Source organism: Spinacia oleracea, chromosome 4 (assembly GCF_020520425.1).
Source record: "Spinacia oleracea cultivar Varoflay chromosome 4, BTI_SOV_V1, whole genome shotgun sequence".
Taxonomy (NCBI): Eukaryota; Viridiplantae; Streptophyta; class Magnoliopsida; order Caryophyllales; family Amaranthaceae; genus Spinacia; species Spinacia oleracea.
The window spans coordinates 25,046,738-25,059,078 of record NC_079490.1 but is presented as its reverse complement, the minus strand read 5'-3'; the positions used below and the strand labels follow the sequence as shown (position 1 = coordinate 25,059,078).

Sequence of the window (12,341 nt, the reverse complement as noted above, 5' to 3'; positions counted from 1 at the left end):
TGGATTGAAGCATTTACAAGCTCGATCAGAAATGAGGCACTCATTCAATGAATGGATGCAGTCAATTCATCAATCAGCTAATATGGTGAGCAACACTCGAAGCGTCGATATTGGTATGATTCCTGTACCAATTTTGCAGCAGTTTGATGATGTTGCGAATGATCATGTTAGTAGTATTTATGCATATAGTAATGCTGATGGTAATGTGAATGATTTGAATATTGTAAACACCCCTGCTAGCCCTGTTTAGATTGATATTGATGACACAGGAGGAAGTGGATTTTTGGAGTTCTTCGATCATTTGTTATGTTGTGGGTGCTAATCCCCCAATACATGTGATGGAAGGATTCATTAGGAGGATCTGGAAAAAGTATTATGTGGATAAGGTTGTGTTAGTGAAGAAGGGTGTCTTTCTAGTAAGATTCCTCACAATGGACATGACAGACAAGGTGACTTCTGGTCATTTATTTTTTGATAATAAGCCAATGGTAGTGAAACCATGGAATGTGGATATGGACATGGAGAAGGAGGACCTCAAATATGTTCCTATTTGGATTCAGTTAAGACTAAACTTCAAATACTGGGGTGAAAACTCCATGTTCACAATTGTGAGTCAACTAGGTACACCAATCAAAAGAGACTCTGCTACTGTGAGTAGAGATAAACTGCAGTTTGCTAGGGTTTTGGTTGATATGCCTATTTCTAAGACCTTGCCTTACCAAATACCCTTCATGAATGAACACAATGAATTAACTCAGGTTCCTGTCACTTATGAATGGAGGCCAACTGTTTGTACTAATTGCAAGCAAGTTGGGCATCTGACTACTGACTGTAGGCATGCTAAAACTAAGAAAATCTGGGTGCAGAAGAAACAACATCCACTAATCCCAACTCCAGCATTGATTGTGCCTGAACCAGATGTAGACCAGGAGGGTTTCCAAAGAACTCTTAGGCCAATTAGGGTCAGACCTACTAGTTTAGCTCCTGTTTCAGTTGCCAACCATTTTCAGAGTTTGGATGATGATGATCACAGTGCCTGTAGTACTGCAGCATTGGATAGAGGTGATGAACTTGAGGATGTCAGCTCTGGAAGAGGGAACTCTTCCAAATCATATGGATAGAATATTAGCCTGGAATGTTAGGGGTATGAACTTAACTCAAAAGTAAGACACTGTGAGGCAATTTCTTAATAAGTATCATGTGGGTTTAGTTGGACTCCTAGAGCATAAGGTTAAGCTGACCAATTTAGGGAAGCTTTACCAAAGGATTTTCTCAAACTGGTGCTTTACCAGTAATGCCAGCTATCATAAAGGAGGAAGAATAATTGTTGCCTGGAATCCTGGAAGTTTTTCTTTGAACATTCAGGCTGTTAGCAGTCAACTCATTCATTGTTTTGTTCAACCAGTGAGTGGTAATTCTGGTTTTTTCTGCACTTTCATTTATACATTTAATGATAGTCATAGCATAGTAAAATTTTGGAAGGATTTGAAGACACTGAATACACAGGATCCTTGGATCTTGTGTGGAGATTTTAATTGTGTTATGAACATGGAAGAAAGGGTAGGCTCTCTTGTTAGGCACACTGAAATTGTTGATATGTGTGAGTGTATGTAGCATTGTGCAATGGAGGACATTAAAAGTGTAGGCAACTTTTCCACTTGGAATAATAAGCAGCAGGGTACAGCTAGGGTATTTTCTAAGCTTGATAGGGTGATGGAAAATCCTAAATGGCAAAGTAACTATGATTCTGCTGAGGTGTGTTTTATGACTGAGGGATGCTTTGATCACTCCCCTGGTTTGTTGACAGTCTATCCCAGGAACACAGGAGGGAAAAAGCCCTTCAAATACTTTACTATGTGGAAGTCTGCTCCTCAATTTAGGACCATTATTCAAGAACAATGGGCTAGTCAAGTGCAAGGTAGTAAGATGTATTGTGTGGTCCATAAGCTGAAAAAGGTGAAGTTAGCTCTTAAAGATCTGAACAAGAGTGGTTTCAATGATATTCAAGCTGCTGATCTTCAGGCTTACAATGCCATGATAGAAGCACAGAATGCTATGCATCAACATACAGATGATCTAAATTTGGCTGATGCAGAGTTACAGGTTATCCAGGAATACAAGATTAAACATCAAGCTTATTTAGACTTTCTGAGACAAAAGTCTAAAGCTGCTTGGATCAAAGATGGTGATGAAAACACCTCTCTTTTTCACCAAAGTATCAAGGCTAGGAATAGTCAGAATCAAGTTTACAGTATTTTTTGATATGAATGGAGATTGGAAGGATAACCCTGCTGATGTGTCTCAAGCTTTCTTGACTTATTACACTGCCTTATTGGGTACCACTCATTCTAATAGGAAGTCTGTGTTGAGTCATGTGGTTCAAACAGGCCCTATTGTTACTGAAGCTCACAAAGCTATTCTTAATGCCCCTTATAATGCTGATGAAGTGAAAGAAGCTCTATTTTCAATCCTCGCTAGTAAGGCACCAAGTCCAGATGGATTTGGAACTCACTTTTATAAAGATACTTGAAGCATAGTAGGTGATGAAATTACAGCTGCTATTCTTGATGTTCTCCAACATGGAAAACTGCTGAAAGAGCTCAATCACACAGTCATTACTCTCATTCCCAAGACCAAGTTTCCCAAGAATGTGAGTGAATTTAGACCCATCTCTTGCTGTAACACCTTGTACAAATGTGTTACCAAGGTTTTGTGTGGTAGACTAAGACAAGTCTTACCAGATCTCATTCTAGAAAATCAAGGGGGTTTTGTCCATGGTAGATATATTGTCCATAATATCATGGTGGTTTAGGATTTAGTAAAGCAGTATGGAAGAAAAGGTGCTAAGCCAGGTTGCATGATGAAAATTGACTTACAGAAGGCTTATGATACTGTAGACTGGGAGTTTCTGCAGAAAATGTTGCACCAATTAATTGGGATTTCCTGGTAATTTTGTGGATCTTGTCATGGAATGTGTGACCACTCCAAAATTTTCCTTAATGCTAAATGGCACAATGCACGGTTTCTTCAAGTTTGAAAGAGGTTTAAGACAGGGAGATCCTATCTCACCTCTCTTGTTTGTTCTATGCATGGAATATCTTTCCTGAATCCTCCATAAAATGAGTGAGCATCATTTGTTCCAGTTTCATCCTAGATGCCAAGGTATTAAGCTCACTCATTTGTGTTTTGCTGATGATCTCATCATGTGTAGTAAAGGTGACTTTCATTCTGTTTATCTTATGCTGCAAGCATTTAAACTCTTCTCTGAGTCTACTGGTCTTCTAGCAAATAAACACAAGTCTGCTATTTACTGCTGTGGTATGTCTGAGAGTGATTGTGCTAGAATTGTGAGTGTTTCTTGTTTCACCAGGAGCAATCTGCCTTTTAAATACCTAGGTGTACCTATTTGTGCTAAGAGAATCTCTGCAGCTCAGTGTGATGTTTTAGTGGATAGGATGATCACTAGAATTAAAGTCTGGAGCTCTAGGAATTTGTCTTACACAGCTAGAGTGCAACTCATAAATTCTGTCTTGCTTAACCTTCACATGTATTGGGCCCAGATCTTTATTCTTCCCAAGCAGGTGTTGCAGAATGTCACCAATGTGTGTAGAGCCTTCCTCTGGAGTGGTCAGGCTTATAGCAATAAGCCAAGCAACATCTCTTGGGATATATCTTGTTGTGACAAGAAGTATGGTGGTCTTGGATTCAGAGATGTGTTCAAATGGAACATAGCCAGTATGGGGAAGTATGTCTGGGCTATTGCCTCTAAACAAGACAATGTGTGGATTAAATGGATCAATGCAGTGTATGTAAAGGATGGGGAATGGTGGACTTATCAGCCTACAACATCTGCTAGCTGGTACTGGAAAAGGATCTGTGCTACAAAAGAGATGCTCAAAATGGTGTATACTTAGGCAGAGTTTGCTGCTATGACTTATTATTCTGTGAAAGGTGTTTATGAGAATATCATTGGTGTAAAACCTCTGATTCATTGGGACAGTATGGTGTGGAATAGGTTAAACATCCCCAAGAATAGATTCATATGTTGGCTGACTGTACAGGAAAGGCTCCAAACCACTTCATATATATATATATGTTAAAATTGTTTTTCAAGAATCATGTATACGAAATTTGTGAAAAGCTATGAGTAATACATTATGATATTTAAGAGAATATTTTGGACAAATTTATCACTTTGTATTAGTATGGTTTGTGCCAAGATTTTCAATTGTGTTTATGATTTCAGATGAGGTTTTGTTGTGATACACGACTTGAGTAAATATGATTATATATTTCCGAAATTTATTGGATAAGTTTTCAAATGTGTTTTAGTGGGGAAGAAGCCGTTAACAACGGCCATGAACAACATTTGTATATTTGTGTGTGATCTGTGTAAATTCACATTTGTGCATCTGTGTAAATGTACATATGTACATATGTGTGTGGACATGTCCTAAAAGTCTTGCAAGCATGTATGAAAAGGTGGGTGACGACCCCTAAAAGTTTGGAGACAGTGAACATGTTTCTATTCGTGTTCTCTTCCCTGATTAGTATATATGTTTAAAAGATAAAATGTGTTTGATTTTGCTAGAAGTAGCAAATATTGTGAAGGTTGTCGAAATGTAAATGATTTGCTAGAAAAAAAAATCTCTTAAATCATTGATTTTGGGCAAGTTTTGAATTATCAAGGATTTCTACGAAATATATATATATATTTTTTATATTACTATTTGATATCATTTCCAAAATAAATTATCGAGAGAAATCCGTATTTGAGTTCATTGTTTCCAAAAGGAAAATATATGTGTGATTTGGATGTGAGCCTCAACATGAATATTTTCTTCATGTTATATTGGGAAGTGGAAATTTAGTCTTAGTTAAGTCGTGTTAGTTTTTTTTAGCTCAGGTAGACTCTGAGATACGAGTAGAGAATCTGTGATGGATTCATTCTCAAAGCACATGAGATTAGTTCTGTTGAAAAATGGATTTGAAGACTTCTGAAAGTATAAATATTACGATCTTTGGGAAACACCTGGTGTCTAAGTCCAAACCTTTTCTTGATTTATTTATAAATTATGAACATCAAAGTTGTGTTCAATGTTTTATGTGCTTTAAATTATTGTAATTTGATTACTGAGATCATTTTAAATATGATTTTAATCGTATCGAATCAGTTTTGCCTTACAAATAAATAAATCACAATATCATGTTTTATGCTAACATATGAGTTTTAGGCTGGACAGTGTGTACTCAGTTTCTTTGACTTTGTTTTTGAACCTGTCCTGGTAGGGGTAGAGTCATTGTTAGTGACTGTGCAGGATTGTGAATGCTCAAAGCTGAGTCAAGGACCGCATATGCGAAAAGAGATGTGGTAGCTGAGTTGTACTAATAAGGTTGTAATAGTTTATGTGTGAATAATTCGTATGTTAATTACGAGAGTTGTTGTTAGTCTTGGTTTAATAATTGTGGATTAAGGGCTAAGTGTTATTTATTAACAGCTCTAAAAAGCGGGTTGTTACACTCCTGCTTTGGATTCCGCGCAAACCAACGAACATGTACACTCCTTGTCCGGTTAAAACTTGCGCACCACATCAACGATTAGTCACACTAGCGCAGGTACACTCCTGCACACGCGATTGCAAGTACACTCTTGCACGCGCAAAAAGACCAACTCTAACAACAGCTACACCAATCTAGTTTTCTCTCCACTTTATATTTAATGTTGTGAGGGGGTCGAAAAAGCGTGAGGCTAATGCGTGACCTGTCCCTCGTGGGTGTGACGATTATTTTTATTCAATCAAGTGTAATTGGATTTCCTGTGAGTATACACCCAATTGACTAGTAATATAGGAGTCGCCATTCAGTTTTTAACGACAATGAGAAAAACTGACAAAACCCGGTTATCGTGACATAAAGGGAGTGCAATTATGTTTGACCACGACGGCCGTAGGTTCCCTTGTGATCCCTGGTGTGGGGATCTCTCAATATACACCCGCAAGGTAGAGATTGAGGGTTCGGGGGACTGTAACTACTGAGAGGAGTAATTCGCTCGTCGATAACTCTAGAGGCAGGATATCCTTACTAGCTCAGCATAAATAATTGAAGGGACATGCGTTAACTATTAAACTAATCTGAATTGATTTTAGCAGTATGCAGCATATAATACTAATTCGATCGTGATTATCTGATTTAAATATCATTAAGGGACCTAGCATGATAATCCTATTTCCCAAAAATATTATATTTATTAGGCGTGATAGAACAATCATATTAGGTTAGTTTAACAGTTCATAAAAAGGGCGAGGAAAGCAGTTAAATCATCGAAAAGGGACACATTACGACGCACCCTTGAGAGGTGCGTCAGGGTTCTCAGAAAACTAACCACTTTGACTTTGCTATTTCTCCTTTTTATTTAACGAATCTCGATTATGGGACAGGATACGTTCTGTTCGATTTATGGATCGATTGCGACAGAACGCGTGAACAGTTTCGCAGCGAGAGGCTTGGGCTCAGGGGTTTTGAGTCAATACTCAGAATATATTATGTGTTGTTGTCGTTTCACGTCGAAACTAGGGGTCTATTTATAGGGAAGAGTTCGTGGAAGGATAGAATTGCAGAGTTCTAATCCGCAAAGAATTAGGAAAAGAAACGTACCCAGGTATTTTCAGCGCCCAGGCCTGGGCGCCGAAGATTTCGGCACCTAGAGCCAGGCGTTGAAAATAGGGTCTGGGCAGTTCTTGTTTAGTCAGATTCGGATTCTAAAATCCGTAGAGTTTGAGATTAATTTGAGTCTTTTAGCGCGTATCAATTTGTGACGGAATGCGTCTGGGCCCGTTACGAACTCTAGGCTCGTTAGGATTTTAATTAATACGTAACTCTTATTTCCGAATCCTATTAGGAATAGGATTCTCGCGGTTTTCTATCTCATTTAGGATTTATGTTGGAATGGAACACCTAATTCTGACAGGTTTCTATCTTTTATGATTTGCCACTTTTAGAAGCTACCTTTTACGACAGTTACTATTTTTAGCAGGTTTCCATAAATAGCAGGTTTCGGGTAAAATGAAATGGGGAATCGAGATTGGTTTATTTTATAGGAGATGCGTTGTCAAGTGGAGTTTTTATGCTTTCATTATCGAACCTTTCCCTTGCGGTAATGGGGACAAAAGTAGGTGTCTACAGTTAGCCCCCACTTTGACTGAGTCTTGGAGTAAGACGATGGTCAAAGTATTAGACGGAGTGCGTCGCACAAGCCATGGTGTATGTGACCTGTTTTGCGAGGGTCTCACGAGCCCCCGAGTGATAACATTTGACTTAAGGGTCATCACTTGAAGTGTCGACATATCCCTCACGTGTCATTGGGATTTGTCAACTGATAGTATAGAAACTTCCTCACTTTGTCATTGGAAGGATCTAAAGATGCGTAGAAACTCCCTCACTTTGTCATTGGGAGTAACTACAGATGTTTTCGAAATTAAAGCTGTAAAGTGTAATTGGGCCTGGCCAAGCCCAATCACGAGGTAAAACATTTTTAAAGATTCTCATTTTCAGGGCTGGCTAAACGAGAAAACCCCCTTGTTTTTATAGGAAGTAAAACGAAGGAAAATCCAGTACCCTTGTTTTTATAGGAAGTAAAACGAAGGAAAATCCAGTAAAAGTTATCGCTGCAGCGACTAAGGACCTGCGCTGTTAGTGACGTAGACCCCCCCGCTGAAGGTGGGCGAGCCTGTCCTCTGAGGGGGACCCCCCGTCTGATAGAAGTGGAAGAATCTGTTTGATGTTTTTGAAAATAAGGACCTACGCGGTTTGTGACGTAGACCCCGCCCACTGAAGGTGGCGAACCTTGTCCGCTGAGGGTGGACACCCCGTCCGCTGAAGTGGACGAATCTGTTTAAATTTTTTTGAAAATAAGGACCTACGCGGTTTGTGACATAGACCCCGCCCGCTGAAGGTGGCGAACCTTGTCCGCTGAGGGTGGACACCCCGTCCGCTGAAGTGGACGAATCTGTTTTGAAATTTTGTTTTTTTTTTTTTTTGAAAATAAGGACCTACGTGGTTTGCGCCGTAGACCCCGCCCACTGAAGGTGGCGAGCCTATTTTAAATTTGAAGTTTTTATTTCTTTCGAAAACTGAGGACCTGCGCGGCTAGTGACGCAGACCTCGCCTGCTGAGGGTGGGCGAGCCCATTTTGAACTTCTTATTTTGCCTATGTAGAAGGGCTTTTGTGATTACAACCTGTTGGTGGGTCGTAATTTTTCCTGATTAGATGTGTCCTATAAGTGGGTCCACATTGTGTATATTTTTGTTTAACGATATTTTATTTTATTATTTTTATTTATTTATTATTTTTTCAAAATACTGTTTTTTTCTTTTTTGGGATAGAAATAAGATAACGGATATCTTTACACAAAGTAGGGGAGCACGCGTGCCCGACAGCGAATATTCGCTGTCTGGGAAGCATTTTCAGCGCCCAGGCCTGGGCGCGAGAATTTCTAACGCCCAGAGCTGGGCGCTGAAAATGCGAAAGGGGGACTGGTCTTTAAATTCGCGGACCGTCTCTTTCCTTTCCCATTTCCGCCATTTTTGCTCAAGCTCTCCACTTCTCTCTACTGATCTTTGCTCGTTTCTTTCAATTTTCTTCACGAGTTCTACTCCAAATCACTTCCTAACCTTCCCAATGTAAGTGATTTTCAATAATTTCGAGCTTTTTTGTCAATTTCAGTATTTTGTTAAGTATTTTTGTGCATGAAATTGATTTGGGGGTTTTTGATTTTGTGCCCCTTTTCTTCAATTAGATAGTTGGAAATATTCCACATAACATGTTAATTAGTTTGTGCATGTTAATTTTTGCAAGTATGTTGATTTTTGTTGAATTTGGGCATTTTCGTGCTAGCCTCCAAGTATACCTACGAATCTAGTATTTTCTTATAATGTAGGTGTTCTTGGTATATTGCTTGTGTTCCTCATAATTCATGAATGACAAATTATGGGAGAATTTTGATTTTGCTGGAGTTAATTTTTTACTTAGGGAATTTTGCTAAGTATGAACTTAGTATCATGTTTTTTTAGGGAACAGAAAAATTGTATGACTCCATTTCATGAGTGAAATGCACTCTTTTTTAGGGATCGGTATGAGTGCCGATTTTGTCAAAGGTATAATGCCTTGTTGTATTGTTGATCAGCATGTCTGACGAGTCGTTACCCCCTCCTGGCGGCCACGAGGTGCGTGGCTTGACGCGTCAGTCGACTGGCCCGGGTCCCCTATGGGTGGGCCCTGAGCTTTACGATGGTCGTGATCTACACTACGACCTAGAGCACCATGTGACTTCCCGCCTTCACGCAAGGAGACAGACTACGGTTCGCGGCTATGGCGCCGCGACGAGTGAGACCATTTTCAGCTATCTGAGCTTGAACACCCAGGCCTTGGTGAGGGCGAGCTCACTGTTTCCGGTGGTTGAGACCTTCTGGGAGATACTGCGGCTCAACATCTCCCTATCCTTTCTGCGGTCGTTCATGAGGTGATGGTGGGATACCACCAACACCTTCCATTTTCCTTGGGGCGAGATGACGATCACTCCTGAGGACTACACAGCTTTGACGGGTTTGACCTTTACAGGGAACCCCGTTCGTCTGAGGTCGGACGGCCCATCGCCGACTGTTGCTGAGGGTACCAGGCTCCTGGGCTCGTGGATGGGTAGTAGGTTACCTTCGTACCAGCCCCGTGGGATACCTTTGGCTGACCTGATGTGGGCTTTGGAGCACGGGGTAGAGGAGTCGCCTTCGAGACAGGCTCGGCTGTTCTACCTCCATTTTATCACTTCCACTTTTCTATCGGGTCCGACTGACACCTTTGACCCGAGGTGGATAGGCATGGTGGAGGACGTGTCTACACTGGGTGACTATCGCTGGGGCGATTTGGGCTATGCGACGCTTGTCGGCCAGATGAGTTTGTCGGTGCGCGTCTCGGACCCGAGCATACGTCACTTTGTGATTACAGTAGCGGGAGTGCCGCGTTTGATCGAGGTATGTGCCTAGACTTTCTATTGTTTTTCTTGCTTTTATACGGCCTCTTTTTTTTTAACGCTTTATTATCCTTTTCTTTTGCAGCTGTGGGCCTTTGAGCACTTACCCTGGCTGGCTCCCCGAAAGGGGCAGAGGCCTTTGGAGTTCCCTGCCGGTCGCCGCTGGGGTTGGAAGAAGAAGCTGACAGTGCGTCCGCAGCCCGATACCGTGTGGGATCTTATCCGGGACGGGAACCCTGAGCGTGTACAGAATCTTATCCTCTATCTCGTATTTCGTCATTCTTTTCATGTGTGAGATCTGACTGCGTTTTGTACGAAAACAGGTGGTTTGGACCCCATGGCTCTCTTTTAGGGGTACCCATGCTTCGGTCAGGGAGAGTTATGCCCTGAGCCAGATGCGGGTCTTGTTCGTTGGCCGCCGGGACCCTGTCTGGTACCTGGGAGAGCGGGTACGTATGCAGACGGTCGGGGTTTTTTCGGTGCCCAGGCCTCCGCCTGCGACCATGTTGTCTACTCGCTCGATAGGCGAGTCGTGAAGGGTCCACTCGAGGACTGGTGTGCCGGCGACAGAGTTGGTGATAGAGGGAGCTAGCTATTACCAGTTTATCCAGGATTCTCTTCGTCTCCCGGAGCCTGGCGCTGTAAGTTGCCTCCTTTTTTTGTATTGATTTTAGTGTTTTCATGTTCGTGCCCATGTGCTTATGCCTAATGTGTTTTGTGCAGGAGGGTCCTGACCCTTTGTTGGGGGGATGGGTGCTTCCCGATGCTCGGATCTCGTATACCGGAGAGAGTGGATCCGAGATTGTGGAGACTTTCCCGGAAGACCGGGTTTTCCATGCTCCGCTCCCTGAGGGAGTAGAGGCGGTATGCACCTTTCATTTGTGTACTCTTCTTTATATATATATATTTTTTTTTACTGACAGTCTTGTTTTAGGTTCCGGCCCGTACGACCAATGCGATGGTGGGGGTGATCAACCGGTTGAAGTCCGCGTTGGTTCGAGCTCGGTCTGCACTTTCTTGCAGGAGCCCCCACTCTACTCGGGTAATGTGCAATCTTTTTTTTTTCTTTTGATCTGTACCTTTGGTTTGGCTTTCGGTTATTCACTCCCTTTTTTGTCCCTTTTTGCAGACGGCTACTGGGCGTGCTGGGGCCGACGACGCGGGTCCCTCGGGCGGGGGACATGGTCGTCGCGAGAGAGAGAGAGCACATCACTCGCCCCTACGGCATCGCCGTTCTGACGCGGGGGCGAGTTCTTCCGGGGAGAGGTCCGAGCCGGAGCGTAGGCGGCGTTCCGTGTCGGTGGCCCGAGAGCCTAGCCCTGAGTTGCAGTCGCAACCTCATTTTTGGGGTGACTCTGGCTGGGGTCCCTCATACCACGGGGAGTGGAGTGGATGGACCGGCGAGGCTTGGAGACATGGAGCCGATGACGAGTCTTAGGCTTACCTCCTGTTTTATGCATATTCATTCTTGTGTTCCGCATGTATATATATATTTTTTGCGATTTTTGGTGCAAGAATGTTTTGAGCCTTCCGTGGGCTTTGTTTTAACATATTATAGCAATATTAGCTTCCTAAACCAACGACGAATTTTTAAAAGGAAAAGACTTTCGTAAAAACAATGAGTTCATATAAGAGTGCCCATATATTTTTAGACTAACCGACTACTTGGGGTGTTACATATGCATGTTCACTATTTTTGTTTTTTTTGCCGACTCGTGTCATACTCTTTTGTTGGGCTTGTTCCTGGAAACTCTTGTGGCTTTTTCATTTTATTTGGTCTTGCCCGTGCATGGGTTAGGGTGGAGTGCCCTTTGCGATATCTTTTCTTCTTGATGCGTTGCATGAATTTATTATTTTATAATTTTTTATTGGACCGAATCCTTGAGAAGGATTGCCTACGTATCTTGTCAGAATCAGGTCGCGCGTAGTTCTAGCTTTTTGAAAAAACTTTTTTGAAAGGGTGTTCATTACTCGTCTGCTCCCCCCCCCCCCCAAGTGTTCGTGGTTCTTTTGAGGGTTAGAAAAAGGAGTACGAACACTTTGTAGAAGCGGGAGGGTAGGTGGCAAGAGAGAACAACGCCCGATTTAGGGCGAAGGAAATATCGGCGCCCAGGCCTGGGCGTTAGAATTAACAGCGCCCAGTCTTGGGCGTTGAAGTTTTGTCCTTCGCTTTTTCTACTTTATCGAGTTTTATGCCGTTTGTTTAGAGTAATGCGCAGAATGTTTGCTTATGAGTTTTAATGTGTTTTATTAGATGCCTTAACTCCGGATTTTATTAAATATAGTACTTTTTCAATTGGTCTAAGTTCGTGAGGTTAG

General features: G+C 42.0%; 1 protein-coding gene and 1 long non-coding RNA gene across 2 annotated transcripts; both read left to right on the top strand.

Moving 5' to 3' along the window:
* Positions 1-260: 260 nt before the first annotated feature.
* On the top strand, positions 261-2,262 carry LOC130471403 (uncharacterized). The gene is made up of 3 exons (XM_056841488.1): positions 261-1,062; positions 1,211-1,560; positions 1,615-2,262. Exons 1-3 carry the CDS (start codon positions 261-263, stop codon positions 2,260-2,262), a joined length of 1,800 nt encoding a protein of 599 aa, XP_056697466.1.
* An 8,297-nt stretch (positions 2,263-10,559) lies between these two features.
* Positions 10,560-10,971, top strand: LOC130459713 (uncharacterized). The gene is made up of 3 exons (XR_008919295.1): positions 10,560-10,663; positions 10,746-10,886; positions 10,957-10,971. It is a non-coding gene; the product is annotated as an uncharacterized lncRNA (long non-coding RNA).
* The last annotated feature ends 1,370 nt before the right edge of the window (positions 10,972-12,341 follow it).